Source organism: Carettochelys insculpta, chromosome 1 (assembly GCF_033958435.1).
Source record: "Carettochelys insculpta isolate YL-2023 chromosome 1, ASM3395843v1, whole genome shotgun sequence".
Taxonomy (NCBI): Eukaryota; Metazoa; Chordata; order Testudines; family Carettochelyidae; genus Carettochelys; species Carettochelys insculpta.
The window spans coordinates 284,871,385-284,892,717 of record NC_134137.1 but is presented as its reverse complement, the minus strand read 5'-3'; the positions used below and the strand labels follow the sequence as shown (position 1 = coordinate 284,892,717).

Genomic DNA, 21,333 nt, shown 5'->3' with positions numbered 1-21,333 from the left:
CTTGTCCTCCACAGCCAGCTCTGTGGCCAGAGGAGGGTGTCTGGCAACCTCGGACCCAGACGCGTACTCCCAGCCCCACCCCGGCTCTGCCATCAGATGATGGACTAACAACGCCAGCACTTGACGGTGCTGTGGGCCACGTGCCACCTCATGTCCCACTGGGTGATGGATGGCCAACAGCTCCTCTGGGGGTACTCCTGGGTGCCGCTGGCCTAGGGACTGGCCCTGGTGGAGGCCACTCAAGCCCTGGTGCAGCGCATGCTGGGCCCTGCTACTGGGGCCTCTGCCCCATCACCTGACATTGATTCACCCTCGCAGCCTCCCCCCACCACCAGGAATGTCAAGGACCTTGCACCTTCATTGGTCTAACCTACAGGAGACAACGCCCCACCCAACCCCGTCCGAGCCCTGATGCCCCCACCATTCTGCTTCTCCCCTCCATCGTCTTATGGTTGCCTCCACACCCACACACATACTAGTGGACATGGTCAGTGCTCCCCCGGGGTGAAGCTGTCTCTCAGAGCCTCGTGGATTCATGCAGAACCCCCCTCCCCCATGGGCCAGTCGGATGGGAGCCGTCTGCAGTTGCTCACAGGCCTGGAGCACATGCTCGGTCTCTCTCCCCCACACGGGCAGGAAGGCCTCCCCCTTCCTCTAGCACAAATTGCACAACACAGCATACTGCCACAATGAGCAGGATATTGTGCTCCCCAAAGTCTAGACGGGTGAGGAGGGACAGGACCCCCAAGGAGGATCCCTAGCTATTGAAGTAGCTGCATGCCCAGTGTTCCTGAGCACAGCTGGGGATGTGTGTCCCATCAAGAGCTGTGCCCCTCCCCACCCCTGCAACTGGGGAAGCCCAAGGTGCCAAAGCCCTTGACTGCAGCATCCACGTCTGCCAGGTGGATAACTCTGCGCAGCTGAATGTGAATAATGGCCATGACTACCTGCAGTGGGGGGTGGGAGGATGATGCCAGACTCACCAGGATGCCAGGGCACCTGCTGGTTCCTGGGCCCTGGTCCCACCCCCCAAGCCTGTATCCCTGCCTTTCACCAACAGTGACCTCCTGCACTCGCGCCTACCCCTGGCTGGGCTCTGTGGGGGGCAGGATGGAATGACCTCTCTGGGGCTTCACAACATTCCCCACCAGCCAGTTCCCTGGGGATGCCTGCCCTGTCCTTTGCAGGCAGGGACCAGAGGGTCTCTGGGCCACACCACTTTCCAGGAGCACAGGCTACAAGAGCTAACAGCTGCGCATTTCATGAATGAAAAAGCATCAAACTGCAACGCTGCTGTTCACTGTATATTTTTTATTAGTTTACAACACAGGGGTATGACTTGACCCCAAACAGCCATTCCATTTAACCATAGATTACACCCTTCCGAAATACGTTTCCTCCACACACCAGCACTGGCCACAGAAAGTCAAATGGTGTTTTGTCCTCCACGTCTTTGTTGTCCACGTGCTCTATGAAAGATGTGGGGATTCCTCCCTCTGTGCCCCACACAGCTCTAATGGGCGGGTTCTGAAGAAGCAACAAGCAGTAAATTTTGTAGCACTTTGCTGTGAAATGTACGAGTGGCTGAAATGTCTGTAGATCCAGAGGAAGCAAACGCTGAAAATAAAGTGAGGACAGTGATTATGGCAGGTGCTTTGTAATGTTGTGAAGTCATTTGTAAAGTTGACCCTTCAGATACTGCCACCACCTTTTGACTCAATTTGCAGCATCTAACTATGGACTAACTCACTCCAGCAATGGAATGCATGACCCAGAACAGAGAGCGGCGAGGGAGACACGTCCAGGGCTCTTTTATTTAGGTTTTAGGCGGCACTTCAGACTGAAAGTGTGGCCAGGGCATGAGCACTGAGAGAGAGAGAGAGAGAGAGAGATCTCCTAGTGCCCTGCGCTAACCACTTTCACGAGGGGAGTAGGTAGCAGCAGTGGGAGCCATGGTTCATGCTGGCACTTTACAGCATTATAACGTGCTGTGTGTGTGTGGTCTCTGTTCACACCCTGAACCGGAAAGCTACAGCCCCATAACATGCCAGTGCAGACTTAGCCTCAGTCTGATCTTCCATCAGGAGCAGCTCTGGGATCTGGGACTCTGCATGTGACAGGCCTGGCAAAGTCCCTGGGCTGCCTTTTCTGCCCCGTACTCAAACTAAGCCTTCCGGGGAGCAGAGGAAACCCAACATTTGGACATGTGCAATCTGCAGACTGACAACACAGCTCCAGGGCAGCCCGGGCCGACATTTACCACAAGAAACAGGACAGAGGCTGATGTTACAGAACTGGGATACGGGTACAGAAATCAGGGTTCCACCTACTTACTGTGGTCCCAGCCCCACTAGCCTAACATAATGTATGTACAGCTCTCCTAGCCCAGAACAGAAGCCAGACACAAACTCTACCCGCTCTCCCTTCCCCCGGCTGAGGGAAGGTGAGGTGAAGGGTGGAGCTCCTCAGCCAGAGGTGTTTCCACAACACGAAACACTTACCTCAGTATTTTAACAGCATCTTTGAGGGGTGTGAAAAACCCACCCACCCCAGAGCAACCCGGCTGGTGCAACCTCACCCCCAGTGCCGACAGTGGGATGATGTGGGGAGGGTTTCTCCTAGCAACTGCTACTGGCTCTAGCTGTGGTAGATTTCTCCTGTCAGCACAACAGTGTCTTCCCTGAGGCGCTACAGCGGCACCACTGCAGCGCTTCAAGCCCAGAGCCGCCCTTTGAGAGGGAAGGGAAGAGGAATAAAGGGGGAGGGGGCTGGACAGGAAAATTCTTGGGTTCCAGAAAAATCTCAGCCGCGCAGCAGAAGTGGAAGATGTAGCCCAGAACTCAGGGGTGTGTCTTTCACCTGCGAGTTTCACAGATGTGTTTGGTAACGGACACCCCCCCGCCCCCACTTCCCAGGCCTGTTCTCTACTCACCCGACTCCTGGCTTGGAAAAAGTCTTCTCCGCAGTTAGAGTAGAGATGTTTAAGGTGATTCCTTATCTCTCTTGTGAGCCCAGGGGTCAGCTGCACACCAAGGAAAGACCAGCACAGCCTGAGTTAGCTCAGAGGTGCACTAAGTCAGGGGTGGACCCCCCCCAGGAGGGGCATGTAATTTCCTAAGGAGGGCACAGCACAATTGGCTGCTGGGTCTCAGGTTCGTCCATCTCTTTCAAAATGTTAAAATAAATGTTACTGTTTTTATGTACATGTATTCACATTTATACCCTGATTAATAGAGTTCTTAACGTTCTGCTGATTTTCTTAACACAGGCTGAAAAGTTTTTTCTCTATTATGAACCTAACCAACATTTCCATCGGTTTGGATTCCATTAGACAGGCGGAGGGGGACCCTGCTAACTGCACGGCTGAAAAGCAGGGCTAGATACAAAAAGTTTGCTCACCCTGGAGTTAGCTGACAGGAAATGGAATAATTGACCCTGTTCAGGAAGACAATATTGCCAAACAGTCATTTGGAAGTTTTCAGCTGCCAGGGTTTGGGCAAATGCCCAGACTGGGACATGGGGCTGGCGGGTTTCTGATGCTTGTAAGTGCATTCCGGGCGGTCAATGACAGGATTTGTGTCTTGGTGTGTGACTCACACTACGTACAACTCAGCCATTCTCCCTCCGTACCAATTACAAGCATAAGGGAATCCCCGTTCTCCCCTCTGCTCTGCCTGTCCTGCACAACCCACAGTTTAGCTCAGGTTATTGCCCTTGTAACTGCCTGGCTACATTTGGGCTTCCAGCATCACTCGGGGTGGGGGAGGTGAGGAGCTGAACCAAAGTCAGCAGCTGTGGGCCACTTGTGATATTTTCCTCTTCTGCACGTAGGCGCTGACTTCTCCTCTAGCTGTGGGGAGGGAAGGCCCTTGACCCCTGGCTCTCCCCCTGCACCAGCCCTTCCCCCTCACCCCTGCCTGTATCCAACTCTTTGTGCTCCTGCTGCACTCTCATAACACCCCTTCCCACTCCCATCTATTCACCACCTCCTTCCCTGAGCATGACACATCCCTGCACCTCCCCCATCCTCCTAGAGCTCGCAGAAAGCTGTGAATCAGCTGTTCACAGTGCTCCACAAGGACTGGATGGCAAGGGGAGAGGTTGGTTAGTGGGGCAACCAGCAGCCAAGAGGCATGAAGGGGAGAAAGGCAGAGGGGAGAACTTGGATGCCAGTGGCTACTCAGCACCCACTTATTTTTCCCCCTGGGTGCTCCAGAGTTGGAGCATACATGGAGTTGGCATAAGAAGGCCCCTAGACAATTCACAATCCATTTTGGCCAATTACAGAGCTGTAGGATTTTAAAAAAGTGTAAATAACATTATTTCGGCTTTTTAAATCTGAAATTTCCTGGTGGTGTAACTTTAGGAATCCGGATGCCAAAATGAGTTGTGTGGGGGTTGTCAGGTTATTGTAGAGCGTAAGGGTAGGGCTACAGTACTACAACCCTTCTGTGCTGCTGTTGGCAGAGTTGCTGGCTGTCTTACAAGCTGGGCAGCGGAAGAGCAGCAGCTGCTGGCCAGGAACCAGGCCATGGAGGCAGAACTGCTGCCAGCAGCAGTAAATGTGGCACAGGATGGTAACTGCCACCCTTACTTTTGTGCTGCTTGTGGTGAGGCACTACCTCAAAGCTGGGCACCTGGCCGCTCTCTGACAGCTCAGCCTTTGGGGGTCAGCGCTAGGGTGACCACATATCCCCATGTGAAATATGGAACACCTGGCAAAATAGCTTGCAGTTAAGCAAGTTCAATGGCAATCTATCAGAATATGCAGTACAAACATTTAGGCTACGTTTACACTAGCCAAAAACTTCAAAATTGCCATGTAAATGGCCATTTCAAAGTTTACTAATGAAGCGCTGAAATACATATTCATCACCTCATTAGCATGCAGATGGCTGCGGCACTTCGAAATTGACACGGCTCGCCGCCGCGCGGCTCGTCCAGACCGGGCTCCTTTTCGAAAGGACCCCGGCTACTTCGAAGTTCCCTTATTCCTATGAGCGGATAGAAGAGGAAGCCAGACAAGATGCTGCAAGGCTCTCAGCTGATACTGATTTGGAGTTAGAAATGGGAAACAAACCTGCTCTTCCCGTTCCAGGAGTGCGCAGAACCATCAGTTCCATGGCATTCCATAGGCCATGCTTGGCTGGAGAATGGAACCTAATAACTAAGGCTACAGCTACACTATGATCTAAATTCAATTTTATTAAAATTAATTTTATAATGCTGGGTTTTATAAATGCAAATTGGAGCATCCTCACCTCCCCACAAAATTGACAGTGCTGCCACACATTGACTGTTGCAGCAGTGCACTGTGGAAACCTATCCCACAGTTCCCTCAGACCCGTAGGAATGTGGGTTTTTTCCCGCTTATGCAATATGTGGAAAAAATGCCCCATAAGTGGTGTGGTATGTGATGTCATATTCCTACACTGCTTTCCCTGGGAGGGGAATGAGGGCAATGCAAACAGCCATTTTTTCAGAATGTGAAGACCGGGACATTGTAAAATCGAGCTGACTGCCTTAAAATCAACTTTATCATGTAGTGCGGTCATAGTCTAAATATGTTGGTGTAATATACAGGGGGTTTCTGGGATACAGGTGAAAGAATCAACCCTGGGCAAATTGCTCAAAACCAGGCCACTTACAGCCCACCATCAGCAGTTTGCAAAAGAGGAAGCGTGGGATGGATAAATGCCAAGTCATGGTATTTTTTAAGTTTAACAACAAGTTCAACACCCATAGTCTACCCGCTTCCGTTGTGTAGCCCACAATGAGCATCCTGCACACATTTCTTTATCTCGCTCAAGGTCGCCACTTGCCACCTGTGTTCACTGTATGCTAAGCCCTTGGGCTACCGCCCAGGTGAGATTCACGTGCCACCCAGCTGATTAGCAGAGCGCCCACAGCTACCCACAGAGGGCAGTGTGTGTTTCTACTGGCGGTGCACCTCTGCATATGCCTTGGTGCATGTATTAAAATGTATTCCACCACTTGGTGGAAAAAATTCAAGGGAATCCTGCTTGTCATCCATCTGGTTTTCACCCAGAGAGCCCGGTTGTCCGTCTGGGAGCCACTGGACAAGTCCCCATGTCTGGGTCAGGTAACTGAAAGTGGAAGGAAGGAGGCGGCAAACCAGCAGATGCTGCTGCCCCCTCCAGAGTTAATCTGCTCATGAGCATCGCCCTGCAAATCTGCTAATGTCTGTTTCACAGCCGCACCCCCAGGGAGAGAGATCGCCGTGGCTCACTTTTGCTGATACAGATTTTGTATTCATGCAGGGTTCTACTCGTGCTCCATGGCATGGGGCATCCAGGCCCTGGGCCTTGGGGGAAGAGGCAGAGCAGGGTGAGGCCTTGGGAGCAATTTGTGGGATTGGGTTGGGACCTCATGGGTCCAATTACCAACCATTAGAATAATGCCAAGCCTATTAAGCCCATCGCCTGCTCTTTTCTGAAGAGGCTGCTCTGCAGAGATTGCATTTGCCTGGTTGTACAGCTTCATCTTGAAGGGGCAGAAGCAGAACTGTTTGTGAGCCCTGCTGGAGGGCAGTGTGCTGTACTTCCTGTCAGCATCACAGCCAAACTTCTTACACTCACACTTTTCATTTGCAGAGGATGTCATCCTCAATGTGAGCCCCCCATTCTCCTGTCCCCAGAACACCTTCTGGATTTGATCTGTCCTTGTCACAAGACAAAAGCAGTACCTAGTGTAAGATGTGCCTAGATCAACAGTGACAATGAACAAAGGCTCGCTTGGCATGATTATGAACTGGAGAACGGGAAGGATTCCTACACAGCTTGCTAGAACAGACTACTTTGCAAAAGTGAAACAATTTTGTGGTTAATACCGTAGCATTAAGCTCAGCCCTCCTTTTCTATTGGCTGGATGGGTAGCAGACTTGGAAATGGGGTGGAGCCAGGGCTCTCTGCATAAATTCTCCAAGGAAGTGCCAGGTGAATTCAAGTGAGATTTTGAGCTGCGATAGATTTGGTTTGTACCTGTGCTCTAGTTTCAGCTTCTCCCCCCTGCTTCTTCACACAAGCAAAATAGTGCTGGATACTGGGCTCTGTTCCCCAGACTAGTCTGGTGGATCAGCTGCCACTCAACTTCTGTCCCCTCCTGTTTGGAAGAAACATTTGCTGTTTTAATAAAAGCATGCACCTGTGCCTTCAGGGTAAGCCTGGCAGAGCTCAGCAAGAGATGTCACCAGAGCTCAGCTGTGGAGCTCCAGAAGACAACATCAGGTATGATGGGCCATGGGAACTTAATGGGCAATCATAGCTTGTTTAATAGCAGCAATCTGTTAGTCTATAAGGTGCTACAGGACTGCTTGGCTGTTTGTTTGTAATAGCAGTTTTAATGTTTCTGATTAAAAATATCTGTGAAGCTCTCCATCAGAGTTCTACCTATTGTCAGTTGTTTGCAACCAGAAACTGCACGGCTTTTTTTAAAATTAATACTAGCAGGGCCCACTCCTTTGTGGCAGCTACAGCCGCAGTACTTATTTGTACAGGAGCTGCTGGTGGCCCTAGGCAGGGAACCCCAGTGGCCATGGGTATAGAGCTGCTGCAGACCCTGGGCAGGGGGCCATCACCAGCTGTGGGAGGGGACAGCAACAATGCTGCGGGAGATAAGGATCCCCCTTCACTTAGCCTGCTCCTGCTTCTCCTCTGGCCCAAACCATCCCATTCTGCTCCTACATCCCCTTCTGCCCAGATCCTCCCTCACCCACCCTGCTCCTGCTCAAACCCCCACCCTCAGCCTGTTCCTGCCCCCTCCCTCCCACCCAGATTTCTCACCTCCATCCTGTTCCTAAACCCCTCCCCAGACACACTGCTGCACCTTACCTCCCACCCAGACCCCCAAAGCCCAGCTCATTCCCACTGCGTCCTACAAGCATTCCCACGGCATTCTACAGCTCCCACCAAATGGGCGTATGAGGAGGTGGACGAGGGAGCCCTGCAGTGGGAGGGGCTGGGGACAGGGGGAGGGAACACAGCTGTAGTGAGAAGATGGAAAATGGGAGGGGCTGCAGGGGCTGCAATCAGGGGGGTGGTGGGCAGGACTGAGGACGGGGGAGGGAGCATAGAGGTGTAGCAGAAAGAGGGGGAAGGATGCTGCACTGGGGGGGCAGTGGGCGGGGGATGGGGGAAACAGCAGAGAGGCGTAGCGGAAAAGGGAGAGGGGCTGCAGCGAGGAGGGGAAGCCCAGGGAACGCTTATGACTACAGTGGGACAGGCAGGCGGACAGTCAGCTCCCCTTTTATAACAGCATAGATTTGAAAATTTCAATTCAGAAAGACAAATGATCTTTACAACCAAAAGGACACGATTCTCTACTTCCCTGCGCTCCCCCCCCGAATGAAACTTTAAAGTTCCTTGATTTTGCCTCACTTTGGAAATTGCCATTTTTGTTTAAAATGCAAAAAGCTTGTTTCCACAGTTACCTGAGTTCACCTGCAGGCACACACACATGCTGGAAGTGCCCTCTGGAGTTCTGGGTCTGATCACTGTGCAGAGAGAGCGAGCTCACACCGCACAATTTGGATCCTGTTTCCATTTCAAAAGAGAGATTTTCAAGCAGCAGTGACACCCAGTGAAGAGCCAGTGAACTGCTCCTCCCACCAGTGCTAAGCAGGAGTTCATTGGCCAGTCAGTACTGGTGTTAAAGCTGCAGTTTCACTGAAGAGTTTCCTGGCAGACTTCATCCTGGTGCTTTATTTTGCTTTGTTTTCTCTGAACCCCAGAAGAGAATTATAGACTCGTGGTTGCCACTGGCCCCTGGCTCCTGCACCCTTTATTTGGGGGCTGGAGGTGTCAGATCCATCCTCTGTCATTTGAACTTAACACCTTGAATTTACACAGCTGAGCTCGAAGTCTCTCCAGAACAATGACAGAGAGAGACCCGTGTTAGCATTTTTCATCCTGGGATGAACCAGAAAATTCAGACACATCCATGAAACTGAAACGTGTTTATAATACTGCAATCACTTCCCACCTAAAAGCTGTAGCAATGGTGAGATCTCTAATGGAGTTCCTGGTGTTTCTGGTATTTTTCTCTTTCTATGGTAAAATATCTACTTGGTGTAGTCTTGTAAAATATTTTTAGATTTTATTAATTTCCTCTTTTTTTTTTTTCTTTGACGTGGGTTTGCTGGACACAAGAAGGTTCCAGCGTCATTGCTGTTGTCATAGAAAGGCTTCTGATGAGTTATCCAACATCCCTGAAAGCTCAATGCTAAACAGAAGTGAAGGTGAGGCTGCACAGAGCAACCTGACAGACGTGGATAGAACCAATATTAAACAATGGATGAAATGGATGGAGGGCAAATATAGGTAAGTCTGGTGATCTGAAATGTTATTTCATTTTAGACACCTCCCCTGGAGGCCAGATAGTTCTTCATGCTCCTAATGGATCCTGAGATTTGCATTTTATTGTCTCTTGGCCTCCTTGCATTTGACTGAGATGCCAGCAACTTTTTCAGTTAGAGACTTGGGCAGCACATGTGGAGGGCATTGCTGCTGCACCCAGAATCCCCCAACTCACCCTTCTGTATCCAGACCTCTAAGCCACTCAGCAAAGCAGATGCATTTTTATCCATATAAGTAACGGATAATCAATGACTGTTGTCAAAATCCAGAATAAAGGAAAGATAATAAAACATAACGATGATCGTAGAAAGTCCATTCAAAAGTGTCTGTGGTCTGGCTATGCTCTGCAGTCTGTCTGCCGACTACCCCACCATAAGTGTTACCTATTTAGATTTTTTGATGGAGGATAGACTAAAATTTTTGGGAGGAGCTTTAGCTTTTGCAGATGTTATTACTTTTATGGATATTTATTAACTCTAATCCTTTGGCATCATTCTCTCCCTCACCAAAGTGAAATGGAGACTAAACAGAAAGATTTTGAAAAACGACTACGTCACAACGAAGAACATTACTGGTAAGTGGGAAGTGTCGGGCAAGGCCCCAGTGACATTAAAAATTATTGTAATTCCTTCTTGAGTATCTACCATACTAAAGAAATATTGAACATTTCCAGATGGGTTTTTCTCCTTGCCAAGTTGACAGAATGCTTATGGGTGCTGATACTAAAAGACAGACATACCTAGTGATCGGAACTTTGCTCTGCCACTAGGAGAGCTAACTTAATTTCTCCCGCTTGGCATCTCTCCATGGGTCAGATCCTGAGGCTGCCACCATTTCAGTTTGTCCCGAATGGCAAATCTGACAATGAGATGTAACCTCACAACCTGTGACTGACATCCTGAAATCATGTCATGTTGCAAAACGATATGACTCGTTTCCCCTCCAGATAATTTTCTGAAGAGGAAACAACCTCCTTGCACATCGGCGGGACAGAGTAAAGGCACTCACCCTGACACAAGAAGGGCAGGGGTGGAGGGTAAACTTCTATTTGGTAGGGCCAGTGAGTGCAACTGTCAGGGTAGCATACTCTGTTCCTACAGCTAGAAGGAAAGGAGAGGCTTGCCTCTCATAAGAGTGACCTCTGAAGACAGGGGTGGCCGACATATGGCCCACAGGCCAGAATTTGGCCTGCAAAGCCTTTTTATCCAGCCCGTAAAGCCATTTCCCACAGCAGAGGCCCCATTTTACCCCAGCCAGCCAAAGTGAGCGTTGGGCACAGGGTGTAGTCAGGCTGGGGAAGGGGTCAGCAACCTGCAGCTCTGGAGCCAAGTGCAGCTCTTTAAGGAGACACTTATGGCTCTCTGCCCTGCCACGGCTAAAATAATGGAACTCCGTTTAACATCTGGCAGGGCAGCAAGAGAGATTCAGACATTAAACCAATTAAACTGAGTTCCATTCTTTCAGTGTGGCAGGGCAAGGAGATGCCCACGCTGCAGGTTGGGGAAGTGAGCAGGGTTGCTGTGGGGAGTGGTGGTGCAGTCTGCCCCTGCCAGAGCTGTGCAGCCATGATGAGAAGTGGGGGCAGAATGTGGCAGTTGGAAAGAACAGTGGCAGCCTGCGGTGCTCATTGTCTGAGGCAGGTTAATCCTGGGGATGGAGGGGCAGTTTGGGGCTGAGGGGGGTTAAGCCTGCAGAAGGTGCAGGGGGCAGTTTCCCATCTAGAAACAGAAATCTTAGATGTAGCCAGAATAAGGGAGGAAGGGGACTGACAACAGATAATTAATCTTTTTCAAACCTGACAGGTTTTTCTCAAAATTGTTTTCAAAGTCAAGACTTGGTTGATATAGCATAGAAAGTGGTCCGTGATACAGAGGTTGAAGCTAGAGCTAAATTCTCCCCTCTCCATCCAAATTCAGATCAGTTTGGATCCAGATATTTTTTTTTTAACCAAGTACAGTGGACTAGCTAAAAAGGCCAACTCTAGATCTGTATCTGAACTTCAAAGTTCAGATTTCTGGAATTTGCTTTGTTCCCCTCTCTGTTTCTTTTATCCAGACTGGTTTGTCCCATCTTCAGTGAGGCAGCAGCAAGTAGGATGAGTTACAGGGCAGTTCTCAGGCTTACATTTGACCGAAGTCAAACAATATGATGCTTCTCGGTGACTCCAACGATCCCTGCAAGCTAAGCACTTGGGTGGCCACCTCCAAGAGAATGATGTGCTACCCAATGGATTATCACTGGCCCCACAGCTGGCAGCCCATGTTTCTATTGGTGGTGCACCTCTGCACATGCCTTGGTGTGTATAACAAAATTTATTCCACCAGGTATGGAAAAAACTAGAGGGAACAGTGGCTGACTCCCTGTTTAAACTTGCCCCCACAATGGAGTAGATTGTTGTTCTAGGTTACAATATTCCAAGTTATGATACAATTGTAAGGAACCAAGGACTGCCTATTCATTGGTTTCAGATTGCAGGAGACCAGCATCAAGATTGAGACCTTCACTAAGAAGTGAATACTATATATTTTTGTTGCTCTTCTTCCCCTGGGGCCAGTCACCCTTCTGCCATCTGTTTCCTAAATCCATCACCTTTGCACTTGTTTCAGAGAGGTAGCCAAGGTAGTCTGTATCTTCAAAAACAACAAGAAGTCCTGTAGCACCGTATAGACTGACAGATATTTTGGAGCATAAGCTTTTCTGGGCAAAGACCCAGGCATCTGGCGAAGCGGGACTGTGCCCACAAAAGCTTATGCTCCAAAATATCTGTTTGAACTTGCTGGACCCATACAAACACAACATTTCTAATAAAAAACATAAAGGTGCGTGAAGCCCATGCTTTGGTGATCCGTGAAATGGGGATTGTCTGGAATGAGGGACAAGCAGCATTGCTTGTCCTTCAAAAGGTTGTTAGCCAAGATTTGACACAATGGACCTGAACCTCCTCTTATTAAAGTCAACAGGAGTTTCCACTGACTGCAGTTGGTGCTAGATCAAACCATCGTTTGTAACACACGTCACCTTACTCCTTAGGCTACATTTGTGGCCTACCCAATCTCTGCAGTATCTGAACAGATCCCTCTACTACCTGGATGTATTCAACCTATGAAACAAATAATCATGTCATGACATTGCATCACTGTATGAATGCATTGTAGTGTGAGGATACAATGTAACAACACTGTATTTGGCAGTAGCATCATTGCACTGCAAGGTCACAAATGTATCTGGGACAATAACTGTCCTGTGAGTTGCAGGGTAGACCTTGAGAAGCTGGGACTGTCTCATAGTTTCTGGCATAGGGGTCTCACCCTTGTCTTGCCTTATGAATCATTTGGAGGCTGGTGATTTTTATTTTATCCATGAATCTTTTTCAGTGAGTGTTCGAGAATGCATGATTCAGAAGAAAGTGAGCTGAAGGAAGATAACAGAATCTTAAAGGAAAGGTGGGGTATTTGCAAATATTTCCCCCAGAGCTTATCTGTCTACAAAAAGCCTCACCCTTCGCTCAGTGCTATAACTTCTCTATGCCGCCTTGGCAGCTGAATTCTCCCCTTCTCAGATTCTCAGCCTCCATGGAGTATATGCACTACTCACCTCTGTGAGCTGGGTATGGTGACCCTAGGAAGGGGAATGACAGCAAGTGTAGATGAAATGCTGTTCAGCTCATGCTAGCTGCCACCTGTGGATTATCGCTGTCAGTGATATTCTTTCAGACAGAGGTTGGCTCACCTGGACACTTACTGATCCAGAGAGGTCATTTGGGGTTTGGGATTTGAAGAGTGGAGACTGTGCTGCTTGTGGAGTATTAGCGAGTATCCCTTTATGAATTAAAGCTTCATTATTCCTGGTGATTCTCCTTTTGTATCTCGTTCTCTCACTTTAAAAAATTAAATTTTTAAACTCCTCTTCTGGCCTTAGACTGGCTAATATCTTGTCCAATGCAATGGAAAGCCATAAATCCTCTGAGAACCTGAATGACTCTTATCGAGAATCAGCTGTGCTGGAGATGTACGACAGGCTGAGAACACATGAGTGGGAGAAATTCAGACACGGTGCCCTTAGCTCTGCCATTCCAATAACATATGAAGAAAGTAGCACCTTAATTCAGGTACGTTATATTAATATCCTAGAACTCAAATGTATAAGGTCTGGGAAAAATAATAGTGCTGTCGGAGCCAATCTAATGATCTGTTGTTGAGCACTTGCATGATCAAGTGGGAAACTAGATGTGACTCAAAGAATTCTTGATGCCAACTGACAAGAGGGCATACAGGTACAGGAATCCCCCAGGTTCAGCAAAAGAATGTCACATACGGTCTCTAAGGAATGCATGTGTCACACTTGACATAATCCTCCATGTAACTGGAATGTACGTAGGATGCGTGAGGATTGACATGTATCTACTCTCAGTTATCTTCCGTGGGACTTACAGTTGAAAGCAGGTCACCCAAAAGCAGAGCACTGTCAGACAAACTGTCCAGCCAGAAGGAGGGTGATACTTATCTCTCCGTGAAGACAAACTGCCAGCCGGGTTGATCTTATGGAAGGGGAAGCTCAGCCACCCTGGACTGCCGAGGAAAAGACCTGGAGTGAGCTCTACTGGCACTGAGAGGGAAATATCTTGTGGCCTTAGCTGAGGCTGTAACAATCATGCGATGGTTTATATGTAACTAGTTTCCAGTATTCTCACTTACTACCCTTTGAATGGCTGTGCGTTGATTGTGTTAAGTGGAGCAGTGATCCTGAGTTGACTCTGGTGAGCTGATGTGTCCTGGGGGCAGAGAATATGACAGGGCCAAGAGTATTTTGTGAATTAGAGGCTGGATGTTCCAGAAGGAAGCGCAGAGGACTTGGGGGTTGGCGTGTGGCTCCTGCCAGCTGACATAGAGAAGCCAGGACTGCAGCGGCCTGGAAGGCAGGGCTGGTGTTGCCAGAGTCTGGGGGAGCCAGGGAGCTGAATCAGCAGGCAGAGAAGAAAGGTCAGGTGGTGAGTGAGGTGGATAACCCTGGAAGTGTCACGGTAGGTCAACTTGGACTATGACCTCACTACATGATAAAGTTGATTTTAAGGCAGTCAGCTCGATTTTACAATGTCCCTGTCTTCACATTCTGAAAAAATGGCCATCTGCTTTCTACAGGAGGGGAATGAGGACAATGGCATGTTTTCCCCATACTGCACAAGCGAAAAAACCCGCATTGCTACGGGGCTGAGGGAACTGTGGGATAGGTTCCCACAATGCACTGCTGCAACAATCAATGTGTGGCAGCACTAAGTCACTTTGTGGGGAGGTGAGGCTACTCCAATTTGAATTTATAAAACCCACTGTTATAAAATCGATTGAAATAAAATTGAATTTATATCATAGTGCAGCTGTAGCCTTAGTTATTAGGTTTCATTTTCCAGAAAAGCATGACCTGTGGAATGCCATGGAGCTGATGGCGTTGCACATTCCTGGCACCAGAAGAGTAGGTTTGGTTCCCATTTCTAACTCCAAATGAGTATCAGATGAGAGCCTTGCAGCATCTCGTCAGTTTTCCTTGTGATCAGCACTGTGCGTGCCACACAGAAGAAACCTAGGTCTGATGTCTCACTATTGCTCCAAGGCTGGGTGTAGTGAGGGAAAAATCATCATTGTGGAATGAAGAGGATGGCGCAGGTGCCCAGAAATGCAGTGACAGCTGTCAAAAATGTTGGCATCCATTGTGCTTTGGGTGGTGCCCACACTGCCACTCATTAATTGATCAACACCTACAGATTACTGAGAAAGTGTCAATCCCTGATAGCTGCCTGTAGCATTTTTGCACATAGATCCAAGGTGCATTTCTGCTGGTGGTGAGATGTTTCGGTGACGTTAGATTCTGTAGTGTAGATGAGGCTGAAATCTTGTATTTGGGGCACCTGGCTTCTAGTTTGATCCTCCTTCGTATTCACCCTGGTCTCGTGTTACGTTTGCACCCCAGAACGTGTTTGGCAGATGTGAAGATGAGCTCTCACAAAGGATGGATCGAATCGTTGAAGCCCTGCAGGTTCCGGTTTGGAAGGAAACCAAAAGCCCCTTTGTCAGCAAAGAGGTATTTCACATTGGAACACAATAGCACTTGGTTGCAGCAGAGAAGCTGGGTAACCTGTTCAGACCAGGCACCTTGGCAGCCTTACGGCTGAGTTGTACGTAGTGTGAGTCACACACAAAGACACGAATCCTGTCACTGACTGCCCGGAATGCACTTACAAGCATCAGAAACCCGCCAGCCCCATGTCCCAGTCTGGGCATTTCTCCAGACCCCGGCAGTTGAAAACTTCCAAATGACTGTTCGGCAATATTGTCTCCCTGAACAGCATCGATAGTTGGGAAGTGGATTATTCCATTTCTGGTCAGCTGACTCCAGGTCAGCAAAGTTTTTGTATCTAGCCCTGCTTTTCATCCATGCTGTTAGCAGGGTCCCCTTCCGCCTGTCCAATGTAATCCAAACTGATGGAAATGTTGGTTAGGCTCATATAAGAAAACAAACAACTTTTCAGCACTTGTTAGGAAAATCAGTAGAATGTAACAACTCCGTTAATTGGGTATAAATGTGAATACACGTACATAAAAAAAGATATTTTAACATTTTTAAAGAGATGGACAAACCTGAGACCCAGCAGCCAATTGTGCTGTGCCCTCCTTAGGAAATTATATGCCCCTCCTCAGGGGGTCCGACCCCGACTTTGTGCACCTCTGAGCTAACGCAGGCTGTTCTGGTCTTTCCTTGCTGTGCAGCTGACCCCTGGGCTCACAAGAGAGATAAGGAATCACCTTAAACATCTCTACTCTAACTGTGGAGAAGACTTTTTCCAAGCCAGGAGTCCGGTGAGTAGAGAACAGGCCTGGGAAGTGGGGGCGGGGGGGGGGGGGTGTCCGTTTCCAAACACATCTGTGAAACTCGCAGGTGAAAGACACACCCCTGAGTTCTGGGCTGCATCTTCCACTTCTGCCGTGGGGCTGAGATTTTTCCGGAACCCAAGAATTTTCCTGTCCAGCCCCCTCCCCCTTTATTCCTCTTCCCTTCCCTCTCAAAGAGCAGCTCTGTGCTTGAAGCGCTGCAGTGGTGCCGCTGTAGCGCCTCAGGGAAGACACTGTTGTGCTGACAGGAGAAATCTACCACAGCTAGAGCCAGTAGCAGTTGCTAGGAGAAGCCCTCCCCACATCATCCCACTGTCGGCACTGGGGGTGAGGTTGCACCAGCCGGGTTGCTCTGGGGTGGGTGGGTTTTTCACACCCCTCAAAGATGCTGTTAAAATACTGAGGTAAGTGTTTCGTGTTGTGGAAACACCTCTGGCTGAGGAGCTCCACCCTTCACCTCACCTTCCCTCAGCCGGGGGAAGGGAGAGCGGGTAGAGTTTGTGTCTGGCTTCTGTTCTGGGCTAGGAGAGCTGTACATACATTATGTTAGGCTAGTGGGGCTGGGACCACAGTAAGTAGGTGGAACCCTGATTTCTGTACCCATATCCCAGTTCTGTAACATCAGCCTCTGTCCTGTTTCTTGTGGTAAATGTCGGCCCGGGCTGCCCTGGAGCTGTGTTGTCAGTCTGCAGATTGCACATGTCCAAATGTTGGGTTTCCTCTGCTCCCCGGAAGGCTTAGTTTGAGTACGGGGCAGAAAAGGCAGCCCAGGGACTTTGCCAGGCCTGTCACATGCAGAGTCCCAGATCCCAGAGCTGCTCCTGATGGAAGATCAGACTGAGGCTAAGTCTGCACTGGCATGTTATGGGGCTGTGGCTTTCCGGCTCAGGGTGTGAACACACACACAGCATGTTATAATGCTGTAAAGTGCCAGCATGAACCATGGCTCCCACTGCTGCTACCTACTCCCCTCGTGAAAGTGGTTAGCGCAGGGCACTAGGAGATCTCTCTCTCTCTCTCTCTCTCTCAGTGCTCATGCCCTGGCCACACTTTCAGTTTGAAGTGCCGCCTAAAACCTAAATAAAAGAGCCCTGGACGTGTCTCCCTCGCCGCTCTCTGTTCTGGGTCATGCATTCCATTGCTGGAGTGAGTTAGTCCATAATTAGATGCTGCAAATTGAGTCAAAAGGTGGTGGCAGAATCTGAAGGATCAACTTTACAACTGAGTTCACAACATTACAAAGCACCTGCAATAATCACTGTCCTCACTTTATTTTCAGCCTTTGCTTACTTGGGATCAATGGAAGTTTCAGCCACTCGTACATTTCACAGCAGAGTGCTACAAAATTTACTGCTTGTTGCTTCTTCAGAACCCGCCCATTAGAGCTGTGTGGGACACAAAAGAGGGAGAAATCCCCACATCTTTCATAGAGCACGTGGACAACAAAGACGTGAAGGACAAAACACCATTTAACTTTCTGTGGCCAGTGCTGGTGTGTGGAGGAAACGTACTTAGGAAGGGTGTAATCTATGGTTAAATGGAATGGCTGTTTGGGGTCAAGTCATACCACTGTGTTGTAAACTAATAAAAAATATACAGTGAACAGCAGCTTTGCAGTTTGTTTCTTTTTCGCTCATGAAATGCCCAGCTGTTAGCTCTTGTAGCCTGTGCGTCTGGAAAGTGGTGTGACCCAGAGACCCACTGGTCCCTGCTGGCAAAGCGTTCACTGCTTTATAGCAGCAGTGCCTGGCAGGCTTGACAGGCTCTCTGTACCAGGCACACCGCTTTCCTAGTGCTTATCCATAAAGAATGCCCTGAGAGGTCTCAGATGACCAGTGCGACCCTGTCTTTCACTAACAGGGATGTGAAATGTACGAACGGACATTCTGTGAGGTGGTACCTGCATGCACTGAAAGCGCGTTTCGATTGGGTAGCCAGGCATGAGTCTCCAACTGAAGAGCAAGGCAAGTTTTCTTCCGGACAGGAGCTCATATGTGACCTCCCAGCCCAAATGTAAATTAAGGGTTGTAAACAAACACAATGTAAATCATATGTGACCAAATGTAAATTAAGAATTGTGAACGAATGCAATGGAACCCCATTTGCACAGGCAGTCAACAAAGACAGACGAAGTCTGTTGGGCCTGGAAAAACAAGAGATAGTGAAGTGATACTGCCCCTGACTACAGACCATGAATTTTGGGAGTTACGGGGAGAAGACAGAAAGATGGATGAAATAAACTTCTTTTGAAAGGGGCTCAGCTTGTGAAGTTTAGTCTCTAGGAAGCATGTTTGTATTAATGTTTATTTGTAACCATTCCATTTCCATTAGCCCTACTCACTAGTCACTGGAATCTGTGCATCTCTCTTCTTTGTTAATGTGCTGCCGCTTGGTCGGGGGCAGGTGTTAAACTATAAGGGTGTGTCTACACTGGCCGGCTACTTCGAAGCAGCTGGAACAACGTCGAAATAGAACGTGTCGCATCTACACGTGCCGTGAGCTATTTTGACGTTAGGCAGCGAGACGTTGAAATAGCTATTCCTATCCGAAGATGGGAATAGCGCCCTACTTTGACATTCAACGTCAAAGTCGGGTGGGACGCGGAACATCTAAATAGCACGGTCCTCCATGGTGGCCATCAGCCGAGGGGTTGAGAGGTGCTCTGTCCAGCCCCTTCTGGGCTCTATGGTCACCGCATGCAGCAGCCCTTAGCTCAGGGCTTCTGGCTGCTGCTGGGGGTCCATGCTGCATGCACGAGGTCAGCAAACGGTTGTTGGCTCTGTGGACCTCGTGCTGTGCAGGCCGTGTGTGTCTGGGAGGGGCCCTTTAAGGAAGCGGCTTGGGGCTTTGCTGGCCCCTTATTTCGACGGGGAGCGCTTGTGTGTGTGGATACTCTGCATTTCCTTCTGGGGCGGCTCCTTTCAACGTTCCCCGTCACTACTTTGACATTGAACATCGATGGCACCAGCCCTGGAAGTTGTGTAGATGATGCACGTCAAAGTAGCCTATTTCGACGCAGTGTGCTAGTGTAGACGTAGCCTAAATGTATCTGGGTGCTGTGGTGGTAAGCACAGCAGTAATCCTGACCTGAGTCACTCCAGTTGGTGTGTGCATGCTGCCTTTGAGGACAGCAGGCCTGGTAGGTCTATGAGGCAACTTCAAAATAATGCGTCTAAGTCCAAAAAAGCGCATCGAGATAGCTGTTTCGAAACAGAGCATCAGTGGCCATATCTACACTAGCCCCAAACTTCGAAATGGCCATGTAAATGGTCATTTCAAAGTTTACTAATGAAGCACTGAAATACATATTCAGTGCCTCATTAGCATGCGGGTGGCCGTGGCACTTCGAAATTGACACGGCTCGCTGCCATGTGGCTCATCCTGACGGGGTTCCTTTTCAAAAGGACCCCCGCCTACTTCGAATTCCCCTTATTCCCATCTGCTCATAGGAATAAGGGGACTTCGAAGTAGGCGGGGTCCTTTCGAAAAGGACCCCCGTCGGGACGAGATGCGCGGCAGCGAGCCACATCAATTTCGAAGTGCTGCGGCCGCCCACATGCTAATGAGGTGCTGAATATGTATTTCAGCACTTCATTAGTAAACTTCGAAATGGCCATTTACATGGCTATTTCGAAGTTTGGGGCTCATGTAGACATAGCCCATAGCATCCATAGGGCTGTGATGCTGTCTCGAAATGAGGGCTACCAAGAACCAGTTCAGGCAGGGCAGAAGTTGCCTGCCAGGCCCGGACCCTGGGTTCCTGGACATCAGATGACTGGACACCAGTGCAGACTGTGGGACCACATCATCCTGGAGCACTGGGGAGACCAGCAATGCCTCCACATCCTCCTTCTGATGAAGGCCATGTTCCTAGAGCTCTGAGAGTGCCTCGCCCCTGCCCTACAGCGATGGGACATGAACATGAGGGCTGCCGTCCCCCTGCAGAAGAGGGTCACCATTGCCTTCTGGAAACTCGCCATGTCTGACAGCTACTGATCCACTGGGAACCAGTTCGTCGTGGGGAGGCCGACTGTTGGGCTTCTGCTCATAGTGGTACGGGGGGTCCCAGGCCACTGGCCCAGACCAGGGGGTGGGAGGACAGGGTGGGCATCCCCAGGGAACCGGCTGGTGGGGGGAGTGTTGCCAGTCCCCCTCCCACAGTGATGGTGTCCCACCACTTACTTCCATCCTGCCCCCGAGGAGCACAGCCAGGGGTAGGTGCGAGTGCAGGAGGTCACTGTTGGTGAAAGGCAGGGGTACAGGCTTGGGGGGGTGGGGCCAGGAACCCCCAAGTACCCTGGCACCCTGGTGAGTCTGGCATCATCCTCCCACCCCCCCACTGCAGGTAGTCATGGCCATTATTCACATTCAGCTGTGCAGAGTTATCCACCTGGCAGATTGGATGCTGCAGTCAAGGGCTTTGGCACCTTGGGCTTCCGCAGTTGCAGGGGTGGGGAGGGGCACAGCTCTTGATGGGACACACAGCCCCAGCTGTGCTCGGGAACACTGGGCATGCAGCTACTTCAATAGCTAGGGATCCTCCCTGGGGGTCCTGCAGGCAATAAACGACCACCAGGGACAATTCACAGACATCTTTGTCAGGTGACTGAGAAAGGCCTACAATGCCGCATCCTCTAGAACTCTAGCCTGTCCCACAGGTGCACGCTGGGGGCCCTCTTCCCCAACTGCACCATAAGGGTGGGGGATGTGGACATGCCTGTCTGTCTGGTGTGGGACATGGCCTATCCCCTTATGGCCTGGCTTCTCATGCTGTACACTTGCCATCTTGACCCCCTCCCAGGAGGCATTCAGTGCCTGGCTGACCAGGACCCATGTGGCGGTCGAGAGAGCCTTCGGGTGCCTCTAGGGTTGTTTCCTGTCCCTCCTCACCCGTCTAGACTTTGGGGAGCACAATATCCTGCTCATTGTGGCAGTATGCTGTGTTGTGCAATTTGTGCTAGAGGAAGGGGGAGGCCTTCCTGCCCGTGTGGGGGAGAGAGACTGAGCATGTGCTCCAGGCCTGTGAGCAACTGCAGACGGCTCCCATCCGACTGGCCCATGGGGGAGGGGGGTTCTGC

General features: G+C 49.8%; 1 protein-coding gene and 1 long non-coding RNA gene across 2 annotated transcripts; one reads left to right on the top strand and one right to left on the bottom strand.

The window, feature by feature from the left end:
* Nucleotides 1–1,303: 1,303 nt before the first annotated feature.
* Nucleotides 1,304–9,201, bottom strand: LOC142007315 (uncharacterized). The gene is made up of 4 exons (XR_012643915.1): nt 8,450–9,201; nt 7,002–7,122; nt 2,933–3,022; nt 1,304–1,617 (listed from the first exon to the last, which is right to left on the bottom strand). It is a non-coding gene; the product is annotated as an uncharacterized LOC142007315 (long non-coding RNA).
* LOC142007314 (uncharacterized) lies at nt 7,004–17,934 on the top strand. Its single transcript, XM_074983926.1, has 8 exons — nt 7,004–7,247; nt 9,171–9,338; nt 9,886–9,948; nt 12,749–12,817; nt 13,293–13,482; nt 15,336–15,446; nt 16,133–16,222; nt 17,535–17,934. Exons 1-8 carry the CDS (start codon nt 7,159–7,161, stop codon nt 17,790–17,792), a joined length of 1,038 nt encoding a protein of 345 aa, XP_074840027.1. The 5' UTR covers nt 7,004–7,158; the 3' UTR covers nt 17,793–17,934.
* Nucleotides 17,935–21,333: the final 3,399 nt, after the last annotated feature.